This window comes from Littorina saxatilis, linkage group LG3, assembly GCF_037325665.1.
Source record: "Littorina saxatilis isolate snail1 linkage group LG3, US_GU_Lsax_2.0, whole genome shotgun sequence".
Taxonomy (NCBI): Eukaryota; Metazoa; Mollusca; class Gastropoda; order Littorinimorpha; family Littorinidae; genus Littorina; species Littorina saxatilis.
The window spans coordinates 75,897,779-75,923,771 of record NC_090247.1 but is presented as its reverse complement, the minus strand read 5'-3'; the positions used below and the strand labels follow the sequence as shown (position 1 = coordinate 75,923,771).

Genomic DNA, 25,993 nt, shown 5'->3' with positions numbered 1-25,993 from the left:
GTCTAGGGATGAATGAGGTGGTTAACTGAAGACCATAACGGCCGTCTAGGGATGAAGGAGGTGGTTAACTGAAGACCTTAACGGCCGTCTAGGGATGAAGGAGGTGGTTAACTGAAGACCTTAACGGCCGTCTAGGGATGAAGGAGGTGGTTAACTGAAGACCATAACGGCCGTCTAGGGATGAAGGAGGTGGTTAACTGAAGACCTTAACGGCCGTCTAGGGATGAAGGAGGTGGTTAACTGAAGACCATAACGGCCGTCTAGGGATGAAGGAGGTGGTTAACTGAAGACCTTAACGGCGGTCTAGGGATGAAGGAGGTGGTTAACTGAAGACCTTCACTCTTTCCCTGACTAATTTTCTGCATATATTCTGATTAATCACTCGTATTCAAAAATCCCTTTCAAGAATCTCATGCAATAAATTTAAAGAAAAAAGATAACATACTCAGCAAAACTCTTTATTTAAAATTGGATTCTCATGTCACTTTATGCTTCTGTCTGAATGTGTTTGAAATTAAAATCTTGAATGAACCCGACTTCTAACATTCTATCAAAATAAATAGATATAAAAATTAAGCAAACAATCCCAGTGTTTCAAACTCTTATTCTTACAAAACAAAGATCAATCATTCAGTCTGTTGCAAAAATGAAATGTAATCATAATGCAACAAGTCTGTTATGAAATTGAAATGTAATCATAATGCAACAAAATTTCAACAAAGAAGAAGTGCCCGTGCTAACTTTTCTCCCACAGCGCAAAAAAAAAAAAGAAGAAAAAAAAAGAAAAAAAGACTGATGACACACACCTTCCCCGCTACAAAGGGGATCTCTGCCAGGTTCAGCCTGTAGTGTTTGCTGGGCTCGGCCTTGACGGGGATCTTTTTCTTGGTCACCTGTACTTTCTTCTTCTTCTTGATGGCGGGGCCCGGCGGCTTCTTGGGTTTGACGTTGGAGGGAAATGTAGCTTTGGGTTTGACGTTGGAGGGAAATGTAGCTTTGGGTTTGACGTTGGAGGGAAAGGTAGCTTTGTGTTTTTCTGGCAACGGCGCTGAGTTGAGCAATATCTGATGGGACACTGCCGCACTCTCCAACTGAGAAGTAAGTAGGACAGATTGTTTTATCAAAGACAAAAGCAAGAAAAGGTTTTCCGAAATAACATCAAAACATAGATCCTTGTGGAGCACCATCAGTCATTATGAATGAAATAACATCAAAACATAGATCCTTGTGGAGCATCATCAGTCATTATGAATGAAATAACATCAAAACATAGATCCTTGTGGAGCATCATCAGTCATTATGAATGCAGCTCTCAGCTCCCAGCTCTCAGCATTCCTCGTGTGCCAAACAGATTGACGGACAGACAGAGTGATGGAGAATTGGAGAGACAGATGAACTGTTAATGAGCAATAAAGCAAGTAACTTTCTCTTGTTGTGTTTATCTGCTTGTGTTTTATACCTTTCATGTAGAAGGGAACACGACTGAAAGAAAGGGAACACGACTGAAAGAAAGGGAACACGACTGAAAGAAAGGGAACACGACTGAAAGAAAGGGAACACGACTGAAAGAAAGGGAACACGACTGAAAGAAAGGGAAATTAGACTGAATGAAAGGGAACACGACTGAAAGAAAGGGAACACGACTGAAAGAAAGGGAACACGACTGAAAGAAAGGGAACACGACTGAAAGAAAGGGAACACGACTGAAAGAAAGGGAACACGACTGAAAGAAAGGGAACACGACTGAAAGAAAGGGAACACGACTGAAAGAAAGGGAACACGACTGAAAGAAAGGGAACACGACTGAAAGAAAGGGAACACGACTGAAAGAAAGGGAACACGACTGAAAGAAAGGGAACACGACTGAAAGAAAGGGAACACGACTGAAAGAAAGGGAACACGACTGAAAGAAAGGGAACACGACTGAAAGAAAGGGAACACGACTGAAAGAAAGGGAACACGACTGAAAGAAAGGGAACACGACTGAAAGAAAGGGAAATTAGACTGAATGAAACGAATGATTAGACAGAAAGCAAGAAAATGTACTTACGTCTAAAGCCCTTTCGTGTAACACCCTCCGATGGTCTCTTTCCTCTTTCAATTTGTTTTCAAGCTGTTTGATTTTTGACTGCAAATCACACAAACATTCAGCATTCATGATTAAGCTTTTTGAACCAAAAAAATACACAAAGTAATAGAGTAATGGTAACTCACAAAAACAGCCTTTAACAGTATTAGTTTTGCCCTTATGTACATTTCAGAAGCATATCAATTCAAATAGATCAACAGAACCACACACAGTTACAATGCTTTGAAAAAAAAAAAAGGCTGAGGATCAACAACTGGACCCTATTTGTCCAGCCCTCTTTTCTCTGTTCATCATCATCAGCTTTCTCCTTCTTCCTGACTTTTAGTTGTCAAAAATCGACATTTTTCTTTCAATCACGAACATGATAGTAAGTTACATTCTTTCTTTCTTTATTTGGTGTTTAACGTCGTTTTCAACCATTCAAGGTTATATCGCGACGGGGAAAGGGGGGAGATGGGATAGAGCCACTTGTCAATTGTTTCTTGTTCACAAAAGCACTAATCAAAAATTTGCTCCAGGGGCTTGCAACGTAGTACAATATATTACCTTACTGGGAGAATGCAAGTTTCCAGTACAAAGGACTTAACATTTCTTACATACTGCTTGACTAAAATCTTTACAAAAAATGACTATATTCTATACAAGAAACACTTAACAAGGGTAAAAGGAGACACAGAATCCGTTAGTCGCCTCTTTCGACATGCTGGGGAGCATCGGGTAAATTCTTCCCCCTAACCCGCGGGGGGTGATAGTATTAGTTACATACACAACCCCATTCTCTCTGGTGGTAACATAGAACAATGTAAACAACTCTACTACTCTCTCCCTCTCGACTCTGTCACTCTCTGCTTTTTGATTTTCTATTTGGTCTTTTGTTTGTTTGTTTGTTTGTTTGTTTGTTTGTTTGTTTGTTAAGATAAGATAAGATAAAAACAAAACGTTAATGTCCATTTTTATTTTACATAAACATGGATTTTTGTCTTTTGGCACCACATCACATTTGTAATGGTTTGTTTGGGTGCCTGCTTTTCTGTTTGGCATTGTTAGAATGTTGTATTATTTAGATGTAAGGACAAGTTGTAAGAAAAGGCTTAGCCTTAAATCTCTATCCTTGTTAAATAAAGTTCCATCATCATCATCTCTCTCTCTCCTGATCACAATTCATTACATACATGACCCTGTTCTTTCCTGATAAAAACATAAATTACCCCCATCTCTCTCTCCTGATCACAATTCATTACAGACATGACCCTGTTCTTTCCTGATAAAAACATAAATTACTCCCATCTCTCTCTCCTGATCACAATTCATTACAGACATGACCCTGTTCTTTCCTGATAAAAACATAAATTACTCCCATCTCTCTCTCCTGATCACAATTCATTACAGACATGACCCTGTTCTTTCCTGATAAAAACATAAATTACTCCCATCTCTCTCTCCTGATCACAATTCATTACAGACATGACCCTGTTCTTTCCTGATAAAAACATAAATTACCCCCATCTCTCTCTCTCCTGATCACAATTCATTACATACATGACCCTGTTCTTTCCTGATAAAAACATAAATTACCCCCATCTCTCTCCTCAATCCAATTTTTTTTTTTTTCAAATGGATCTCTGCGTATTTATAGTTTCTCCATATTCAGATTTTCAGGATCTGTTCTTTACAGCTGGAAATTACTTGATGATAATGTGTTTGAAAAACATAAATGTCTGCGTGTGTAATTAGTACAATGTTGAGTTGTGAAATGCATTAGTGCCAAAACACACACACAATGAAATCACACTGCAGCATTTTAAATGGTAATTCAACAAAGGTTCTGCTTGTGACGCAAGAATTAAAGTAACAAGAAATTCCTCCGATAGGAAAAACACCCCCGTCAAGGGAAATAACCTTCTCAGTTGGTGGCAGTGAGAATGGTTATTTCCCTTTGACCAACGGGGGTGTGCCTCTATAAGTCCTTGTGTAATTTTAATCCACCAATAACTCCCAAACCGTGTGTTTGACTGGTCCCAATTTTTGTAAGGACCGTTTCAGGAATGTATAGAACCTGTTCACCAAGTTTGGTGACGATCGGTCCGTTCATTCTTGAGCTCTACTTGCGAACACAAACACACAAACAAACACACAAACAAACACATCGAGTGAAACCTATACACACCCCTATACCGGGGGTGTAACTATTGAACTGTTAGTTAACTGCAAAAACCAAGACTCAACTACATATAGACTGAAATAAAAGACAAACAAAATCAAAAGGAACAAACAGACAAAAAAGACACATCACCTAAAATCTGATGATGTTTCTGTATTTCAGGAGAAAAAGCATCTTGCTACAGTTTGAAAAAGAATGGTACCATATGTGAGGTAATCTAACTTTGTCAAGATTCTAAAATAGACCCAAAGAAACAGCGATGCACAGCGACAGCAATGAGGTGCACATTGCACTGAGCTAGAAGAAGGCAGCATGTTGCAAATTGCACTGAGCTACAAGAAGGCAGCATGTTGCAAAATGTCCATATTGTTTCTAAAAAGCCCATCATGATACATCTCTCACCATAATAATGTTATTGGCCACAGATGATAGGATAACAGGTATAATAACTTAAGAAGCTTACATTTTTATAATTGTGACCCAAGTTTACATGAACCTGTACACATTATCTTCCTCCTAAACAAGAAAAGTCTGCTAAATCTGAGCCTTCTAACTCAAAATTAAATGATTTAAGAGATCTTGTGTCTTTTGGTTTGAAGATTATACATGCTTCAAGATTAGATGAAAATGATAAGGGGAAATTTATTGCAATTATTTGTGGTGTGATATTGTGAAGTGAGTTTATTGCTGTCAGCAGTAAGTTACATGTATGTAGAGTTCAGCAATTTTCATACTATAGGAGATTATGTGAGCTGTCATTTTTGAAGTCGCCTAAAAGTACACCATCACTAGTCCTGATAATTTGTAAAAGTACAATTCTTAGATAAGCTGTCAGATTTTTAGAAGCAACAGTTACAGATGCTTGTGAGATAGAGGACTACAAAATGGAAAAATATCCAAAACAAAAATGTGAAATTGTTCAAACCATCGATCTAGAAACTTCAGAGCATTCAGTAGACAAATCTGACATATCAGTAGATGAAAGCTGCAACAAAATAAAAATAAAAATAAAATAATAGAAAAATAAAATAAAAATATCTTTATCAATAAATACATGTTATGCTCATACTGGGACAAACAGCACTGGTACTGGACGTAGACAGTTCCTTTTCATCGCAGACGTCCTGCCAAACATGGCCATGGCATCTCAAACACTTTATCCCTACTGACGCCATGTTCAACAATGACCAGCCTGGAACATCCTTTGGTTTACAATGAACACTGTTGCAAGGCAGAAAGATAACTTCATCATGTTCAACAATGACCAGCCTGGAACATCCTTTGGTTTACAATAAACACTGTTACAAGGCAGACAGATAACTTCATCATGTTCAACAATGACCAGCCTGGAACATCCTTTGGTTTACAATGAACACTGTTGCAAGGCAGAAAGATAACTTCATTCAGTAGCATGTGAGTTCTTAACATGTTTCCTTCAAAACTCTCACAGTAGCTACGAGAAACAGGCCTATTTTTTTTACCCAGGCAGGTGATGCCATTTACTTCTATAGAGGATGTGCTAACCAATACACTACTGATGAAAGGTCTCTGCAATGTTAAACATCTTTCATGAACTCTGCTTTAAATGTACACAGGCTTAAACTGCACACACCTTCCAAATGCCTCACTATTCCGTGAGTGCCAGTCTTTTTTGGTAAAAGACAGCTCAAAGTCTTGAAATGTCTACTAATTACCGTGAAACTACAGGCAAATCCAGCTAACTCACAAACGGTTAAGTCAAAAATTCGCTTAGCACACAAAGAAATTCTGGTCCGGAATTATCCCTCTTTATCTATGTGTACAAAGTACCCTGAGCTCGAAATGGGATTTCTCTTACGTAAGTCGAAAGACGGATAGCACACAACAGAAAGTCAGTCCCAAAGACAAAGTTTACTCTATATTTACTACAGCAACTCGAAACACGAAACTTGGCGTCTCACACCAACGCATTGTGTAACCTTATTCCCTTCTTCTCTACACGGACGCCACACCGACTGGTCAGTCGGCACGCAATAAAGTATGAACTGAAGTTAGGAGGGGGCGAGGAGTAAGGAGGGGGCGAGTAGTAAGGAGAATTATCCAACTCCAAGAAAACATTCTGAAAAAGGTGGGGAAGTGGTGACAAGGCAATGAACGCACTCACCATGCACTGACATCATACGAAAGCAGCCGCAAAAACACAGCACAGAGCTAGAGGCAGAGGTGCAGATGCTTTGTGAGAATAAGCGTTGAAAACCAGTTTGAATAAAAAAAAACAGCAGATTGAGCCGCATGTCATAATCATTCTTCTTGTCTGGCTTTATTGACTGCATGCCGATCTTGTGGCAGTGACTTTTCACGCTTCAGTCGGACTGTACACAAACCGCTCTCACTCTCCCTCACTGACTACCCTAAGCCCTGACAACTGATCCTTGGAAATTGTTTGGAAGAGTACACCTCTCTATTTCTCTCCAATGCTCTTCCTGCTGACTTCAGTGACACCGGACACCCCACTGAGTGTAGCCAGCTACCCCCCCCCCCCCTCTCTCTCTCTCCCCCCAGCCATGTACTGTTTGGTGCTGTGGCCAGAGAGGTGTCACCGGCTAATTGAGGCCAGCTGCACTGTTCACCCAGAGCAAAACTAGTTGACTGTGTCTAACTTTTGACAAAGCAACACAACTGAAGGGTTCACAGATTAGGTAACCGACTCACTGGTCAAGGCTGCAGGGAAACTTGTATCTTGTCAATGAAAGAGGTTACACACAGATACGCGATGCTGAGAACGGTGGCCGATTTTTCACTCTCTTTCTCGGAGGGCCTTCATCATTGCAGGGACTGCTGTAAAGAAATGCTTGCTCAGAAACTAACTCTTTTTGCATTGAAACATGCACCAGAACTGGTGGACACCATCGACAATGTCAAACATGAAATCGAAGCAGTTTGCTTGAGGAAACGGTCGTCAGCAACTCAAACTTCTCTGTTTTCTTTTTTTAAGAAAATCTGAGGTGACTTTCTTTGTGGCCCCGCCCCCTCCCTCTGAAAGGACCCCCCTCCATAAGGACCGATTTTTGTCAACATTTTCAAGGTCGCTAGAGAGGGGTTCCACTGTACTATGACCAAGTCGAAATTTCGGATAGGACACAATAACAATTCGGTCCCTTCAATTTCGTCTTATCCGGATTTGCCTGTACTAGTGTTTATACTGTATGGCGCAAAGTGCAAGAGTCACACCAACCAAGTGATCGTTATTTATGAGATCCGTTTCAAACATCTTGATGTCAAAACCTAGCAGTGTCTTTTCTGATATAGGCAAGACATGGCCCTGACATAGGCATGACACAGCCCTGACATAGGCATGACACAGCCCTGACAGGCATGACACAGCCCTGACATAGGCATGACACAGCCCTGACATAGGCATGACACAGCACTGACATAGGCACGACACAGCCCTGACATAGGCATGATACGGCACTGACATAGGCATGACACAGCCCTGACATAGGCATGACACAGCCCTGACATAGGCATGACACAGCCCTGACATAGGCATGACACGGCACTGACATAGGCATGACACAGCACTGACATAGGTATGACACAGCCCTGACATAGGTATGACACAGCACTGACATAGGCATGACACAGCCCTGACATAGGCATGACACAGCCCTGACATAGGCATGACACAGCCCTGACATAGGCATGACACAGCCCTGACATAGGCATGACACAGCCCTGACATAGGCATGACACAGCACTGACATAGGCATGACACAGCACTGACATAGGCATGACACAGCACTGACATAGGCATGACAGCCCTGACATAGGTATGACACAGCCCTGACATAGGCATGACAGCACTGACATAGGCATGACACAGCCCTGACATAGGCATGACAGCCCTGACATAGGCATGACACGGCACTGACATAGGCATGACACGGCACTGACATAGGCATGACAGCCCTGACATAGGCATGACACAGCCCTGAGGTTGATGAAAGGACACACATGACGTGAATCTGCCCGTAGTTACATTGGGGGTCTTCTGGACTTAAACTTAAGGTCATCTTTGACTTAAACTTAAGGCCATCTTTAATTGAGCTTGAAGTTGACTTCACACAGACTTTGCAAAGTCTGTTTACCAACAATTCAGTGTCAAAGCTCCGTGAAGTAGACTTTGTGAAGTTTTTTTACCAACAGTTCAGTGCCAAAGCTTTGTGAAGTCATCTTCACTCAATTAATATCAGGCTTTATAAAGTTACAGACAATAATGGGGTTTGTGTAAAAGAACTGCTTTTTTTCCAGGAAATGTGCTAGGTTTTTACATGAAATAAACAGTGATCGCTCTACCCCCCCCCCCCCCCCCCCCCCATCCCTACTTCCCTTCACTTCAAGTCAGTGATAAGTACCTCACAAACAGTAGTCTTTTTCATCTGGGGAAAACACATTCATCACGAAATTGAATCAAACAGTTAATTCTCAACGCATTTTTGTCATGTAAGATCGTCACTTTCCATTGAGCCAAGACCAGAAAACCAAAACATCTGAAAGACTATTAATTTTTCTAATGACAAAAATGAAAGGAGTATAATGAAAATTGGAAAATCAAAACTGAAAATGATATGTGTACACAGGAGTAAAATGAACAAAAGCAGAACGATGATGCAAATTCTCCATGAGGTGAGGCCCATTAACCATGAGGGTTAATTAATCTTGTCCAATATAATGCCCTTGCAGAAATGATAACCATTACACAAAATGCAAACACCAACAGCTCCAGAAACCAAACCACACGCTAATTCTCACTCCACTATCACTCTTCATTCACAAAGACCATCAACATCATCACATGCCACAGCAACATCATCACATGCCACATCAACATCATCCCATGCCACAGCAAAACTATGAACAATGCTGTTTGGAATGCATAGTCAAACCAAAGGCAACAATCATGCACAAAAGAAATAAGATTATCTATTGTCCAAACAAAAATTGTGGATTGATGGCTAATCAATAGATGAACAGCCGCAATAACTCTGTCAGGATTGTATAGGGTGTGAAAGAGAGAATACTCTTGCTTTTAGTGAGGCAAACTTTCCACACATGCTGTTTGACCCCATGTTTCACACACGCCCCTCGCTAGTGTCACTGGCCTATAATGTCACATGGGAAAGTTTGCCTCAATAAAAGCAACGGTATTCAATCTTTCACAACCCAAACAAACCAGGCAGAGTTCAGAACATCGTCCATTGCCTCCAGAAAATAAATGAACCACAATCTCAACTCGGTGCTTAGAATCTCACCTCAGCCAGCGTCTGTGTGGCCGTCAGACGTAGATGGTCGCGCTCCAACTCCCCGATACGGTCCAGCTGAGTGTGGTAGTCGGGGGTGAAGGGGGAGGGGTTGCGGTGCACGTTGTGTTCCTGCTGCAAGACCTCGGCTTTCTGAACGGCGTCGGTGCGGTCACGCTCCGCTGTCTGCACCATCTTGCGCATGTACTCCAACTGCTTCTCCAGCAACTGACACCTGGTCTCCGCTGACGACAGTTGCGACTCCAGCTCTGGGGGGACAATGACTGTGTCAGACTTGTTACAAAACATTAAGCAAAAGTCTTATACACTGATTAAAAAGCTAATGACAGTTTCAATGCACATTTATGTAACAAATTAAACCTCTAAAAATTACATTTAGCAAATTAGCTATGCTCTATTCCCCGGAATCGGAGTATGACTGCTTAAATGGCAGGCTAGATGTAAAAACCCACTCGTGCAAAAAACATGAGTGTACGTGGGCGTTTCAGCCCATGAACGCAGAAGAAGAGCTACACTATAAGATCACAGTAGAAGAGTGTGGTGAATCACATGCCTCGATTCCCCTCATTGAAGTTCTACATTCAATTTGTCCATTTCCAACTAGGATACAAACATGCATGTGCAGACTGAACCAAACACACACACAGACACACACACAGACACACTCACACACACAGACACACTCACACTCACACACCCAGACACACTCACACTCACACAGACACACTCACACACACTCACACACACAGACACACTCACACACACAGACACTCTCACACACACAGACACAGACACACTCACACACACAGACACACTCACACACACAGACACACACACACACACACTTACACACACACACAGACACACTCACACACACAGACACACTCACACACACAGACACAGACACACTCACACACACAGACACACTCACACACACAGACACACTCACACTCACACACCCAGACACACTCACACACACAGACACACTCACACACACAGACACAGACACACTCACACTCACAGACACAGACACACTCACAAGGACACAGACAAAGACACAAAACACAGAGACACTTTCAGACACACATACAGACACAGACACACTCACACACACAGACACAGACACACTCACACACAGAGACACACTCACACACACACACACACACACAGACACACTCACACACACAGACACACTCACACACACAGACACACTCACACACACAGACACACTCACACACACAGACACACTCACACACACAGACACACTCACACTCACACACCCAGACACACTCACACCGTAGCCCTTCCCTTCTCTCCCTGCCCCACAAGCAACCCTCACCTCGTGGCTGTGTGCGAGCGTTACCCACACCACTGGTGCCTGGAACCATGTCATCGCTGTCAAAGTCAGGCCGGGAGGTCGGCCTGGAGGATGGCCTGGAGGTCGGCCTGGAGGATGGCCTGGAGGTCGGCCTGGAGGATGGCAACATGTTGTCGTGGTGATACTGGGGTGGGGGAGGATGGTGGAGGGAGGTTTTGTACTTCTCTGTCTCGGATGCCAGAGTGTGCAGGTTGTTTTCCGCCTGTCTCCGCTCAAACTCCAGCTTGTGCATCTTGTCCTGCAGGCTGCGCAGCGCCGACACCACTCCTGGGGACAGGTTTTCATTTAGGTTTTACTACACCACTCCTGGGGACAGGTTTTCATTAAGGTTTTACTGCACCACTCCTGGGGACAGGTTTTCATTAAGGTTTTACTACACCACTCCTGGGGACAGGATTTCATTCAGGTTTTACTACACCACTCCTGGGGACAGGTTTTCATTAAGGTTTTACTACACCACTCCTGGGGACAGGTTTTCATTCAGGTTTTACTACACCACTCCTGGGGACAGGTTTTCATTAAGGTTTTACTACACCACTGGGGTGTTGCAGGTAGCTCTGTTTCCTCCTTGGGGATGAAGCTACCAGGGGAAGGGATTGTGTTGGAGGTGCGGGTAGAGGGGTAGCCCTCCCGGTGCTCCCCCTTGGACCTCCCTAGTCTAGGACCCTGGGTCTTCGCGAGGTGGCCATTGTGGCGTAATCCCTCCGGACTAGCATAACGTTTCCCTATCCCAAGACCGACCGTGCGTGGTCTATGACCACATCCTCTACGAGGTGACCCTATCAACTAGGCAGCGCAAGCCCCTAGGCGAAACACGGCGGATCTAGAGGAGAGAACCTCGATAAAAAATTTGAGCTGCCATGAAGACGGAGCATGTTGGCTGAGGACAGCGGGCAGACCTCCTGTGCCGACACCCATCTACAGGAGAAAACCAGGCATGCACGCATCAAACCCAACATGGCCATGCAAACGGATACTACACCACTCCTGGGGACAGGATTTCATTAAGGTTTTACTACACCACTCCTGGGGACAGGTTTTCATTAAGGTTTTACTACACCACTCCTGGGGACAGGATTTCATTAAGGTTTTACTACACCACTCCTGGGGACAGGTTTTCATTTAGGTTTTACTACACCACTCCTGGGGACAGGTTTTCATTAAGGTTTTACTGCACCACTCCTGGGGACAGGTTTTCATTAAGGTTTTACTACTGACTTGCAAGGACTTCTAACATTGCTGAATCAAGATTACCGTAAAACACCAGAAGGGTTAATTCATTAAAAAAAACATTTACGAAATAATGATAATATAAAACATTTTCAAACTTTCAGAGTTTGAAAGCTCTAGCTTCAAACACATTTCAGATAACCTCAACGTTAAGTTTTATGTTCACGCCCATACGGACGAACACTTCTCATTACAAAGACCCCCGATGACTTAAATGATTCAACACCATCACCACAACAACAACACTGGTCACAATAACAACAAAGAGAACAACATGAACATACCATCTCTGTTGGACTCTGGGAAGGACATGACGGGCTTGGCAGGCGATCGCTGGTAGTCTGTGTTGACGAAGGGGCGGGAGGGGGGGTAGGGGTGGTAGGAGGTATCCGCTAAGCTGTCGTATCCGTTGAAACCTCCATGGCCCGTGAAGCTTGTGCCTGGGCTGCCCACTCCCACCGGCTCCTGTAACAAGACACAAGCCTGTCAATTATACACAACGACAAGACTTTCTTTCTTTCTTTATTTGGTGTTTAACGTCGTTTTCAACCATTCAAGGTTATATCGCGACGGAACGACAAGACTCTCATCTGTTAAAGGCACAGAAAGCCTCCCGTAAACCATCACAGATACGGTCAGGCTTTTACACACAGTACAAACACCCTTTCATTTAAACACTCACCGATTGAGAACATCCTAGGTGCCCTCCGTAAAGAGCGAACAATTTTCAAAGAATTTATTTTTGCGTGGTTTATCTTACCCCTGAGCCATCGTGAACCCGTGTGATCCAGTTTCCCTTTTTCACAATGTAGTCGTCAGTTAGTCATTTGAATGCGACTCGATGTGAGCTTATCTACAATAGCACGTTTTTATGCACGAAACAAACGGCTGTGGTTCACAAGAACTCTAGCGATGGCTTTTGACTGTTGAGAGGAACGGCGATATACATAAACCGTCGTCTGCTACGACCCTTGCGTGATCCTGCTTCCGGGTTTTTCTTTTTTTAAACTTTCTTGATGAAAAAAGAATTCTTTTATGATTAAAGAATGTTTGTGTAACAAGCTGTCAATTTATTATTTAGATTTTAAAAGTTAGGTCTAGCGCAAAAACGCACCACGGTCCAAAAACATTCTGATAATCATCGATCCACGGCTATCGCCAGTTTACATCATAGAATGAGACCCGAAGGGAATTAACTCATTTTTGACAATCTGCAAAATTAATTCTTTACAAATTGCTCGCTCTTTACGTTGGGCACCTAGGATGTTCCCGTTTGGTGAGCGTTCAAATGGAAGGGTGTTTGTACTGTGTGTAAAAGCCTGACAGTATCTGTGATGGTTTACGGGAGGCTTACTGTCCGGGCGTGATTTCCGGTAAGTTGAATAGTCATAACAGCCGTCCAGCACCAAAACGAGGCGCCATTGTGGAGGGAACCAAGTCCACGAAAATAAATTCTTTGAAAATTTCTCACGCTCGACAGAAAGCAGCCAGGATGTTCCCGTTCGGTGAGCGTTCAAGTGGAAGTATGCTTGTACTGTATGTAGACGCTCGGGGAGTTCTGTGATGGTTTACGGGAGGCTTACTGTGCCTTTAATTACATACAACACCGACAAGACACTCATTTGTTAATTACATACAACACCGACAAGGCTCTCGCCTGTTAATTACATATAACAATAAGACACTCACCTCTTAATTACATACAACACCAACATGATACACACAGCCTTACAGTTACAAGTAATTTTCCACAGCCACGGAGACAAAGTTTACTCACGAAACTCTTTGATCTTTCCTTTAAAAGGATCACAGACATCTTGCTTTCTTTTGTTGTTGTCGTATCTCATTTTAATTGCTGCATATTGAATTTGACTTTGGTTTTGTTCACATTTTCACAGAGAAATGTGGGTCAACCTGAAGGCATTTTAGAGAATTTTTTTCATGTCCTAAATTCAAACCTGAAGCAAAAATGAGCATACAAGTTACGACTAATATATCAGTAATGAGAATGAGGTTGGGAAAATCCTTGACATTAGTCAATGACTCATTATCCATGATGCTGGTGGCAACACACACACCAACACACACACCAACACACACACCAACACACACACCAACACACACACCAACAGAGACAGACAAAATAGGTCGAAAAACAGAGGGAGGAAGGAGAGAGAGAGAGAGAGAGAGAGAGAGAGAGAGAGAGAGAGAGAGAGAGAGAGAGAGAGAGAGAGAGAGAGAGAGAGAGAGAGATTGATTGATTGATTGATTAAACTTTATTACAGAAGGATGGAGATTTTAGGCATTGCCTAGTCTTACAATCTGTCCTTGAGAGAGAGAGAGAGAGAGAGAGAGAGAGAGAGAGAGAGAGAGAGAGAGAGAGAGAGAGAGAGAGAGAGAGGGGGGGGATGTTTCAGCAGCAATTCTTAACAAAGCAACTTATAAAACAGGCATTGCTATCCCAGGCTTCTGTTGTTTATTACCCCAATATCCTTCCAAGTGAAAAGAAAGAGAAACCGCCTGTAATTTACACCCTATTAAAGAGAAAGAAAAACATCTACCTGTCAACAGATCACCCGTGCCAATACTAGCACTTAGTTGCAGTGACCCTGATTGAGTAAAAAGCGTGGTAAAGTATTGGGGCAACAAAAACAGGGACACAAAAGATCCTTTGTCTGTTGCCCCCGCGCTTCCAATTCCAGCCGGTGCCCGGTGTCACGATTTCATCTTTCGCCTGTGTACATATTTCCCCCTCGAAATATACTCAAGACTGAAATGTTGTTTCCTGGTAAAATTAAGAAGTGAAATTATTTAAGGAAGAAAAGCATGTGAGTTTCTTGCATGTGAAGAAAATTGGTGGTAACATTTAATAGATTTCAACCCCAAAATCGAATTCTTCGAAAACGTGTACTGAGTGGTTACGTCCCTTGAGTAAGAAGGAAACATTTTAGGATGAATCAAATTTCTAAGTTAAATAAAACAAATTGGTTGGACAAATTTGGCCCCATGAATGTAAGGTACACAAGGTCGCTCATCAGTACTATCGAAGGGTGTTTTTTTGTTCAGTGTAGAGTTTTTTCTAGATCAACGAGGCCGAGAAGCGAAATATCAACACGGCGAAAGATGAAAACGTCACACCGGTACCCGTAACCCCGATCTCTTCTGTCTGCCACATCAACTAGTCACCACGTTGGGGGCCAAACGAGGTATTAAAGAGAAAGCTGTGAATGACACCCCCCCCCCCCCCTTCGCCACGACGGTCCTCTATTCCAATCCCTTTTCGATTACGGACCCACAGTTCACATAATCGGATGTTCAACGAATTCCTCTCAAGTTCTTCGTCCAAGACACATAGACACACACACCCAAGCACGCACATTCTCTCTCTCTCTCTCTCTCTCCAATCTCTCTCTCTCCTCTCTCTATCTCTCCAATCTCTCTCTCTCTCTCCAACTCTCTCTCTCTCTCCAATCTCTCTCTCTCCAATCTCTCTCTCTCCTCTCTCTCTCTCTCTCTCCTCTCTCTCTCTCTCTCTCTACTCTCTCTCTCCCTCCCTCCCTCTCACTCTCCAGATTACTTCGACTTGGACATTAAAGCGCGTTTAACTGCACAGAAGCTCGTCATCATACTCATACCCCCGGACCAAAAGATCAGCTCAATCTCCGCCTAGGTGGAAAAGAAGGAAAACAAGTCGCGTAAGGCGAAAATACAACATTTAGTCAAGCTGTCAAACTCACAGAATGAAACTGAACGCACTGCATTTTTTTCACCAAGACCGTATACTCGTCAGTCCACCGCTCGTGGCAAAGGCAGTGAAATTGACGCAGTAGTGGTTGCGCTGAGCAGATAGCAGAATCTCTATTCTTTTTAACTTTTTGAGCTGGTTTTTAATCCAAACATATCATATCTATATGTTTTTAGAATCAGGAACACACACGGAATAAGATGAACATGTTTTTAAATCGATTTCGGAAATTTTGATTGTAATCATAATTTTCTTATTTTTAATTTTCAGAGCTTGTTTTTAATCCAAATATAACATATTTATATGTTTTTGGAATCAGAAAATGATGAAGAATAAGATGAAATTGTTTTTGGATCGTTTCATAAAAAATATATTTTAATTACAATTTTCAGATTTTTAATGACCAAACTCATCAATTAATTGTTAAGCCTCCCTGCTAAAATGCCATACCAAAGTCCGGGCTTCGTCGAAGATTACTTGACCAAAATTTCAACCAAATTGGTTGAAAAATGAGAGCGTGACAGTGCTGCCGCAACTTTCACAAAAAACCGGATATGACGTCTTCAAAGATATTTATCCACAAAAATTAAAAAAAAAACGGGTGGAGATATACTCAGGAACTCTCATGTTAAATTTCATGAAGATCGATCAAGTAGTTTCTCTGAATCACGTTATACACACACACACACACACCACACCCTCGTCTCGATTCCCCGCCTATGTTAAAACATTTAGTCAAAACTTGACTGAATGTAAAAAGGGAAAACAGCCGAAGACGTCGCAACCCTTTTAACTCCTGATTGTGATAACAGCTACTGCCAGCACCACCAGAGTTCTAAACGCACCACCAATCACTGTCACAACTTCAAACACAGCGACACTGACTCTCCACTTAGTGGGTCAACATCCAACGCTTCTGTCAAACAACCCGGTCAAGTAGAAACACAGAGGGGTACAGAGGAACCCCCCTTTTCAGACCCCCCCCCCCCCCCCTAATTTAAGACTCCATCCTTTTAAAACCCAGTTTTCTCTCATTTTCTGTTCATAACCTCTGTAAATTTACACCCATTTTAAGACTTCCTCCTTTTCTCAGATTCTAGAATATGTTAAAAGGGGGGTTTCACTGCACTGCCAAACACAATTATGTCTCACGTGCAGGCTGCTGGTTTCTAGCAGAAAGGAGTGTGACTGACGGCAGCTGTACATCACGATTGGTTGGATTGGTTGGATTGGTTGGGCGTTGGTTGTCCTGTCCCTTCAACCTACTTTCATCTTCAAGAACCAAATCAAGTTTAACTTTCAATATATCTGTCAAGAATTACAGATTACATCAAATTCGCTTCGTCGCCAATTCTCACTTCTTTCTTTCAATATGCACGACAAAAATACTGTGCAAAGCTCCACTCGCAAGCAGTCTTTAAAAAGCGTTTTACTTCATGTCTTTCTGTGTGTCAGATATATATATATATGTTGCCTGCTTCACATGTAACTGTAGAAAATAAATATTAATTCGTTTTAAACAAATCTTTTTTTAAATTTTCTCCATCTCCCGTGAGGAGGATGGGGGTGAAGGGGGGGGTGTGTGATTTCTCCTCCTGTCTACTCGTGAAGAGAGCCCCCACTCTCCCCCCCCCCCCCCCCACCCAGAGTTCTGTGGCTGTGCATGTACGCATGACTACCACAACACATAACGGAGAACAACCGTATCATTGTCCAAAGAAAGTTCATGGACGAAGACGGGAAGAAATCCGTTCACAGGCCAAAACTAAAGATCAAAGAAAATCAAGAAGAATACCTAAACCGCCCCAAACCCATCCAGTCAAAAACATACCACCGCATGCAAATCAGTGAAGAAATACAATCCGTACACAGAAGAGACAAGGAACTTAGTCGATAAATATCGACAGGGGGCCGACAAATGGTTTAAATGGGAAATGTGTGTATATGGGTGTGGGTTTGAAACAAACAAACAAACCAACCCATGTGAACCCCGGGCCGCAGGCCTTCGATGTAGTGATTGAAAAAAAAGGATGTTCTCAAATGGTTCAATTCTCATTTGGTCTGATTCTCAAATGGTACCGGTATACTCCCCCCCCCCCCTGGCCGCAAGCCTAGGAGTAAAATTTTATAGACACTGACCTTCTTCCCAGGGGTCATTGACCCAGTTTTAGCTATGAGAGGTGGTTCGCCCAGAGGCTGTAGAGTATACTGGGGCGGTCTCTTTGATGTCTTGAGAGGAAACTTGGCCAGGGTAGTACATGCACCAGAAGGGTGGCGTATTTCACAACTTCCTGTGTTAAACAAACTCTGTGATGACCAATTTTGACGTCACCCCTCCCATAGGGTGACGGATTTCACAACTTTCTACAGATGAACAATTTTGACGTCACCCCTCCCATAGGGTGACGGATGTCACAACTTCCTGTGTACACAAACTGATGACGTATTTCACAACAAAATGGCGCTGCCCATGGTCAACCTCGAAACTATCCGTATAGAATGGGGGCGTCCTCGCCCCCATAAAAAAGAATGCAAATAGAGTGGCGACAAAGGTTGGCAGTGTTGACAAACTACCTGATTACCGTAAAATCCCTAGCAAACGCCCCCCCCCCCCCCCCCCTTCGCACTGATTTCGGGAAGAAGTAGGGGGTGGGCGTTTGCTAGGTATACACCCTTTTGCAAGATAAAGTGTCATCACATTTTTACGAGAAAAAACAGTGATACAACATGTGATTTATGCAATTTTAATTAAAAAAAAATATACACACCGTTTGTTTACACAAATAAAGATCAACGTTCTGTGATAGGAAAAAAAGAAGAAGAAAAAACCGGCGAACCATCGAACAGTGTGCACAAATCGTAGATAAAGAGGCCGACTGTCTTAAAACACTTTTTTTAAAGCAAAAAAGGGGGTGGGCGTTTGCTTGGCAGTGACCCCTCTGCACAACTTTTGGCCAAAAGTGGGGGGTGGGCGTTTGCTAGATACTGGGCGTTTGCTAGGGATTTTACGGTATAATCACAGCTCCGTACCGCTGGGGGGAATGAAAGCACGATCAGAATTAATTTCGGGCTGTGAAGGATCGAATGAACGGTATGCTGGAACACGGACACAGCCAACTCTCGCCCCCACCCACCCGACTTTTTTTGATCAGTTCAAAATACTAAGCTGCTTTTAAAATTCCTCATCTCAATCTAGGTTTTTAGCTGATTCGTACAGACGCATTCATGTTCATTTTCACGACCGGATGAATTCAGTGATTTTAGACATTTTCACAGGCACAAACTGAGAGTCTCAAAGACGTTCATTTCCACTACAAGTTTAAAAACACGCTGGAATATTCCAGAATAGCACAAACGAAGTGATTGAAACTCAGAGTGCGACCCAGAGCATGCAAACTCAAGTCAAAACGAAACATTGCCTTGAAATCAAGAAGGAAAAGGGGGAGGGGTGGAGAGGGGGGAAGGAAGGAAAGGGTTGTAGGGGATAGGGGGGGGGGGGGGGTGGCAAGGTCAAGTGCCAAGGTCAAAGTTCGCCAAATCCTCATCAAAACATGTCAAAGCTGAAAGCAATTTCACTACAAGGAACTTAGTCGATAAATATCGACAGGGGGCCGACTAATGGTTTAAATGTGAAATGTGTGTATAATAATGGGTGTGGGTCTGAAATGAAGTTAGGTAGTAGTCAACATTTGTTTTGAATAATTATTGGTATTTTGATAATGTGGGTAGCATGGAAATGTAAGCATTTGAATGTAAGTCTTAGGTACCATTGTACCCAGGAAGAGAGACGAGAGATAGGAGTAGGTTGCAATAGCTTGTGTGGTCTTGGAGTTTTGTTTTTGGAAAGACATTGTTAAAGAAAAAGATAGGCCAAATGGTTCTAAGAGGACGTTAAAACTAATTATCATCATCATCTCTCTCTCTCTTTCCCTCTCTCTCTTTCCCCCCTTCTCTTATTCTCTCCCCCCCCCCCTTCCCCCTTCTCTCCATCCTTCTCTCTCCCCCTCTCTATCTTTCTCTCTCCCCCTCTCTCTCTTACTCTCTCCCCCTCTCTCTCTCTCTCTGACCCCCCCCCCTCTCTCTCTTTCTAGCTATCTCCCCCTCTCTCACATGCGCCTTACATAAGCCGTGCCAAGGTTCTTGCCTTCACTGGACTTGTGATCGAAAGGTCGCTGGTTCGAATCCGGGCCGGGACGGACACGGGTCAACTTTATGTGCAGACCCAGAGACGGTATCCATCTCCCACCCCCGTGTCACCACAATGGCACGTTAAAGATCTTGGTCATTCTACCATAAGTGCAGATGGCTGATACCACCTAAACACGCATACATCAAAAGCCGTGAGGGCGTGAAAACTCGAATCGTATAAACCAATTCATCTCCAATATAGGCAATTAAGACCTGACGGACAATAAGCGCCTTCAAATTTACTCTCTTTTTTTTTGCCTTCACAAGAAATCGACCCTGTCCTTGCCTTTAATCTGTGTGAGTGCATGGATTAACGTAATCCTGGCCGTGCAGCTATCATGAGCTACAACCATCCACAGGCCGCCTAAACTCCACTGCCCCAAACCGTAGCCACTGACGTCATCGTGTGTACCGTTCCATCCCAAGTCGTGTTGTGCAGTTGACACCGAGTGACACGAAGCAACGAGGCAAACAGCTCCCCGAGTCAATCGCATTGAGATCTTGGGAGAAATTGACACAAGCACAGGGCCCGCTACTGGACCATCGCTTGCTGTGCTGAAACAACGGTCGTGTCTGTCAACTTCACTGCCTGTAACGTAACTTTCACTTCAAATATTTTGATGGACGAAGAATTGGACGCACAACACTTGTCGCGCAACCCATCATGCTGCCCACCACACAGACCTGACAGTCCGGCTTTCACGTGAGATAGTAACATCCAACGTCTTGGACATACATCACAAACATACACCATTGTCGACAGTGGCATTTTTTTTCTGGGGATGGGGCTGCATTAAACTCAAACATTGACATGGGTGTCATTTATACCTTTCCACCTACCAATACTACCCGTCATAAAAAAAAAATAGGCAAATACGTAAACGGGCAGATCTTTGTGATGAGACCTTTTATTGTCAAATCAAAGCAAAACAACAGTTGTCAAAGACACATTATTTAAACAAGTGAATCAAAGATGAAATGTGACGATGTTAGAGTGAATGACGCACGTGTCTTACCGGGGTAAGAGAATCAGTATTACTTGAAAGCCAACACTTCAACACAATATCACCGATAAACACTTCAAACCAAGAATCAATCGCAGCTTTCGATAACATAGATCGGTCAATCCACAGAGCACACACTTGGCGCACACATAAACCCCGAGTCTCTTTATGGAGATAATAAACACCTACTCTGCCTCGAAGTGCAAACTGAACACACAACCCAGTCTCTCAACGCGAAATCCTAGCTAATAAAGCCGTTGCACAGTGAAAGTCAGGGGTTAGATACCTGCAACTGCCAAAGGCACACTCCAGCAAATCCGTGCAAACATACAAGAGATTGTTGCCCGTTACATTAGGCTTGGTGTGCAAGAGATTGCAGCCATTGCATTAGGCTTGGTGTGCAAGAGATTGCAGCCCGTTACATTAGGCTTGGTGTGCAAGAGATTGCAGCCCGTTACATTAGGCTTGGTGTGCAAGAGATTGCAGCCCGTTACTTTAGGCTTGGTGTGCAAGAGATTGCAACCCGTTACATTAGGCTTGGTGTGCAAGAGATTGCAGCCTGTTACATTAGGCTTGGTGTGCAAGAGATTGCAGCCCGTTACATTAGGCTTGGTGTGCAAGAGATTGCAGCCCGTTACATTAGGCTTGGTGTGCAAGAGATTGCAGCCCGTTACATTAGGCTTGGTGTGCAAGAGGTTGCAGCCCGTTACATAAGGCTTGGTGTGCAAGAGATTGCAGCCCGTTACATAAGGCTTGGTGTGCAAGAGATTGCAGCCCGTTACATTAGGCTTGGTGTGCAAGAGATTGCAGACCGTTACATTAGGCTTGGTGTGCAAGAGGTTGCAGCCCGTTACATAAGGCTTGGTGTGCAAGAGATTGCAGACCGTTACATTAGGCTTGGTGTGCAAGAGATTGCAGCCCGTTACATTAGGCTTGGTGTGCAAGAGATTGCAGACCGTTACATTAGGCTTGGTGTGCAAGAGGTTGCAGCCCGTTACATTAGGCTTGGTGTGCAAGAGATTGCAGACCGTTACATTAGGCTTGGTGTGCAAGAGGTTGCAGACCGTTACATTAGGCTTGGTGTGCAAGAGGTTGCAGCCCGTTACATTAGGCTTGGTGTTCAAGAGATTGCAGCCCGTTACATTAGGCTTGTTGTGCAAGAGATTGCAGCCCGTTACATTAGGCTTGGTGTGCAAGAGATTGCAGCCCGTTACATTAGGCTTGGTGTGCAAGAGATTGCAGCCCGTTACATTAGGCTTGGTGTTCAAGAGATTGCAGCCCGTTACATTAGGCTTGGTGTGCAAGAGATTGTTGCCCGTTACATTAGGCTTGGTGTGTAAGAGATTGCAACCCATTGCATTAGGCTTGGTGTGCAAGAGATTGCAGCCCGTTACATTAGGCTTGGTGTGCAAGAGATTGTTGCCCGTTACATTAGGCTTGGTGTGCAAGAGATTGCAGCCCGTTACATTAGGCTTGGTGTGCAAAAGATTGTTGCCCGTTACATTAGGCTTGGTGTGCAAGAGATTGCAACCCGTTGCATTAGGCTTGGTGTGCAAGAGATTGCAGCCCGTTACATTAGGCTTGGTGTGCAAGAGATTGTTGCCCGTTACATTAGGCTTGGTGTGCAAGAGATTGCAGCCCGTTACATTAGGCTTGGTGTGCAAGAGGTTGCAGCCCGTTACATTAGGCTTGGTGTGCAAGAGGTTGCTGCCCGTTACATAAGGCTTGGTGTGCAAGAGATTGCAGCCCGTTACATAAGGCTTGGTGTGCAAGAGATTGCAGCCCGTTACATTAGGCTTGGTGTGCAAGAGATTGCAGACCGTTACATTAGGCTTGGTGTGCAAGAGGTTGCAGCCCGTTACATAAGGCTTGGTGTGCAAGAGATTGCAGACCGTTACATTAGGCTTGGTGTGCAAGAGATTGCAGCCCGTTACATTAGGCTTGGTGTGCAAGAGATTGCAGACTGTTACATTAGGCTTGGTGTGCAAGAGGTTGCAGCCCGTTACATTAGGCTTGGTGTGCAAGAGATTGCAGACCGTTACATTAGGCTTGGTGTGCAAGAGATTGCAGACCGTTACATTAGGCTTGGTGTGCAAGAGGTTGCAGCCCGTTACATTAGGCTTGGTGTTCAAGAGATTGCAGCCCGTTACATTAGGCTTGGTGTGCAAGAGATTGCAGCCCGTTACATTAGGCTTGGTGTGCAAGAGACTGCAGCCCGTTACATTAGGCTTGGTGTGCAAGAGATTGCAGCCCGTTACATTAGGCTTGGTGTTCAAGAGATTGCAGCCCGTTACATTAGGCTTGGTGTGCAAGAGATTGTTGCCCGTTACGTTAGGCTTGGTGTGCAAGAGGTTGCAGCCCGTTACATAAGGCTTGGTGTGCAAGAGATTGCAGCCCGTTACATAAGGCTTGGTGTGCAAGAGATTGCAGCCCGTTACATTAGGCTTGGTGTGCAAGAGATTGCAGACCGTTACATTAGGCTTGGTGTGCAAGAGGTTGCAGCCCGTTACATAAGGCTTGGTGTGCAAGAGATTGCAGACCGTTACATTAGGCTTGGTGTGCAAGAGATTGCAGCCCGTTACATTAGGCTTGGTGTGCAAGAGATTGCAGACCGTTACATTAGGCTTGGTGTGCAAGAGGTTGCAGCCCGTTACATTAGGCTTGGTGTGCAAGAGATTGCAGACCGTTACATTAGGCTTGGTGTGCAAGAGATTGCAGACCGTTACATTAGGCTTGGTGTGCAAGAGGTTGCAGCCCGTTACATTAGGCTTGGTGTTCAAGAGATTGCAGCCCGTTACATTAGGCTTGGTGTGCAAGAGATTGCAGCCCGTTACATTAGGCTTGGTGTGCAAGAGATTGCAGCCCGTTACATTAGGCTTGGTGTTCAAGAGATTGCAGCCCGTTACATTAGGCTTGGTGTGCAAGAGATTGTTGCCCGTTACATTAGGCTTGGTGTGCAAGAGATTGCAACCCGTTGCATTAGGCTTGGTGTGCAAGAGATTGCAGCCCGTTACATTAGGCTTGGTGTGCAAGAGATTGTTGCCCGTTACATTAGGCTTGGTGTGCAAGAGATTGCAGCCCGTTACATTAGGCTTGGTGTGCAAGAGATTGTTGCCCGTTACATTAGGCTTGGTGTGCAAGAGATTCCAACCCGTTGCATTAGGCTTGGTGTGCAAGAGATTGCAGCCCGTTACATTAGGCTTGGTGTGCAAGAGATTGTTGCCCGTTACATTAGGCATGGTGTGCAAGAGATTGCAGCCCGTTACATTAGGCTTGGTGTGCAAGAGATTGCAACCCGTTGCATTAGGCTTGGTGTGCAAGAGATTGCAGCCCGTTACATTAGGCTTGGTGTGCAAGAGATTGTTGCCCGTTACATTAGGCTTGGTGTGCAAGAGATTGCAGCCCGTTACATTAGGCTTGGTGTGCAAGAGATTGTTGCCCGTTACATTAGGCTTGGTGTGCAAGAGATTGCAACCCGTTGCATTAGGCTTGGTGTGCAAGAGATTGCAGCCCGTTACATTAGGCTTGGTGTGCAAGAGATTGTTGCCCGTTACATTAGGCTTGGTGTGCAAGAGATTGCAGCCCGTTACATTAGGCTTGGTGTGCAAGAGATTGCAACCCGTTACATTAGGCTTGGTGTGCAAGAGGTTGTTGCCCGTTACATTAGGCTTGGTGTGCAAGAGATTGCAGCCCGTTACATTAGGCTTGGTGTGCAAGAGATTGCAACCCGTTACATTAGGCTTGGTGTGCAAGAGGTTGAAGCCCGTTACATTAGGCTTGGTGTGCAAGAGATTGCAGCCCGTGACATTAGGCTTGGTGTGCAAGAGATTGCAACCCGTTACATTAGGCTTGGTGTGCAAGAGATTGCAGCCCGTTACATTAAGCTTGGTGTGCATAAGATTGCAGCCCGTTACATTAGGCTTGGTGTGCAAGAGATTGCAACCCGTTACATTAGGCTTGGTGTGCAAGAGATTGCAGCCCGTTACATTAGGCTTGGTGAGCAAGAGATTGCAGCCCGTTACATTAGGCTTGGTGTGCAAGAGATTGCAGCCCGTTACATTAGGCTTGGTGTGCAAGAGATTGCAGCCCGTTACATTAGGCTTGGTGTGCAAGAGGTTGCAGACCGTTACATTAGGCTTGGTGTGCAAGAGATTGCAGCCCGTTACATTAGGCTTGGTGTGCAAGAGATTGCAGCCCGTTACATTAGGCTTGGTGTGCAAGAGATTGCAGCCCGTTACATTAGGCTTGGTGAGCAAGAGGTTGCAGCCCGTTACATTAGGCTTGGTGTGCAAGAGATTGCAGCCCGTTACATTAGGCTTGGCGTGCAAGAGATTGCAGCCATTGCATTAGGCTTGGTCTGCAAGAGATTGCAGCCCGTTACATTAGGCTTGGTGTGCAAGAGATTGCAGCCCGTTACATTAGGCTTGGTGTGCAAGAGATTGCAGCCATTGCATTAGGCTTGGTGTGCAAGAGATTGCAGCCCGTTACATTAGGCTTGGTGTGCAAGAGATTGCAGCCCGTTACATTAGGCTTGGTGAGCAAGAGGTTGCAGCCCGTTACATTAGGCTTGGTGTGCAAGAGATTGCAGCCCGTTACATTAGGCTTGGCGTGCAAGAGATTGCAGCCATTGCATTAGGCTTGGTCTGCAAGAGATTGCAGCCCGTTACATTAGGCTTGGTGTGCAAGAGATTGTTGCCCGTTACATTAGGCTTGGTGTGCAAGAGATTGCAGCCATTGCATTAGGCTTGGTGTGCAAGAGATTGTTGCCCGTTACATTAGGCTTGGTGTGCAAGAGATTGCAGCCATTGCATTAGGCTTGGTGTGCAAGAGATTGCAGCCATTGCATTAGGCGTGGTGTGAAACAAATGCCTGCGGTGCCGTATTAGGCAGGAGCA

General features: G+C 44.2%; 1 protein-coding gene across 4 annotated transcripts in view; it reads right to left on the bottom strand.

The window, feature by feature from the left end:
• Positions 1 to 25,993, bottom strand: part of LOC138963283 (centrosomal protein of 57 kDa-like) — a 66,408-nt gene that overhangs the window by 7,391 nt on the left and 33,024 nt on the right. For 2 of the 4 annotated variants that reach the window (XM_070335348.1, XM_070335347.1), the window contains exons 2-7: positions 12,446 to 12,626; positions 10,893 to 11,198; positions 9,545 to 9,801; positions 5,176 to 5,235; positions 2,051 to 2,128; positions 807 to 1,091 (exon numbers count right to left, since the gene is read on the bottom strand). In XM_070335348.1, coding sequence (XP_070191449.1) covers positions 807 to 1,091; positions 2,051 to 2,128; positions 5,176 to 5,235; positions 9,545 to 9,801; positions 10,893 to 11,198; positions 12,446 to 12,626 — 1,167 coding nt within the window. Of the gene's footprint in view, positions 1 to 806; positions 1,092 to 2,050; positions 2,129 to 5,175; positions 5,236 to 9,544; positions 9,802 to 10,892; positions 11,199 to 12,445; positions 12,627 to 17,058; positions 17,176 to 25,993 lie in introns of those variants that run through there. The other 2 variants (XM_070335346.1, XM_070335349.1) reach the window with 2 other exon arrangements.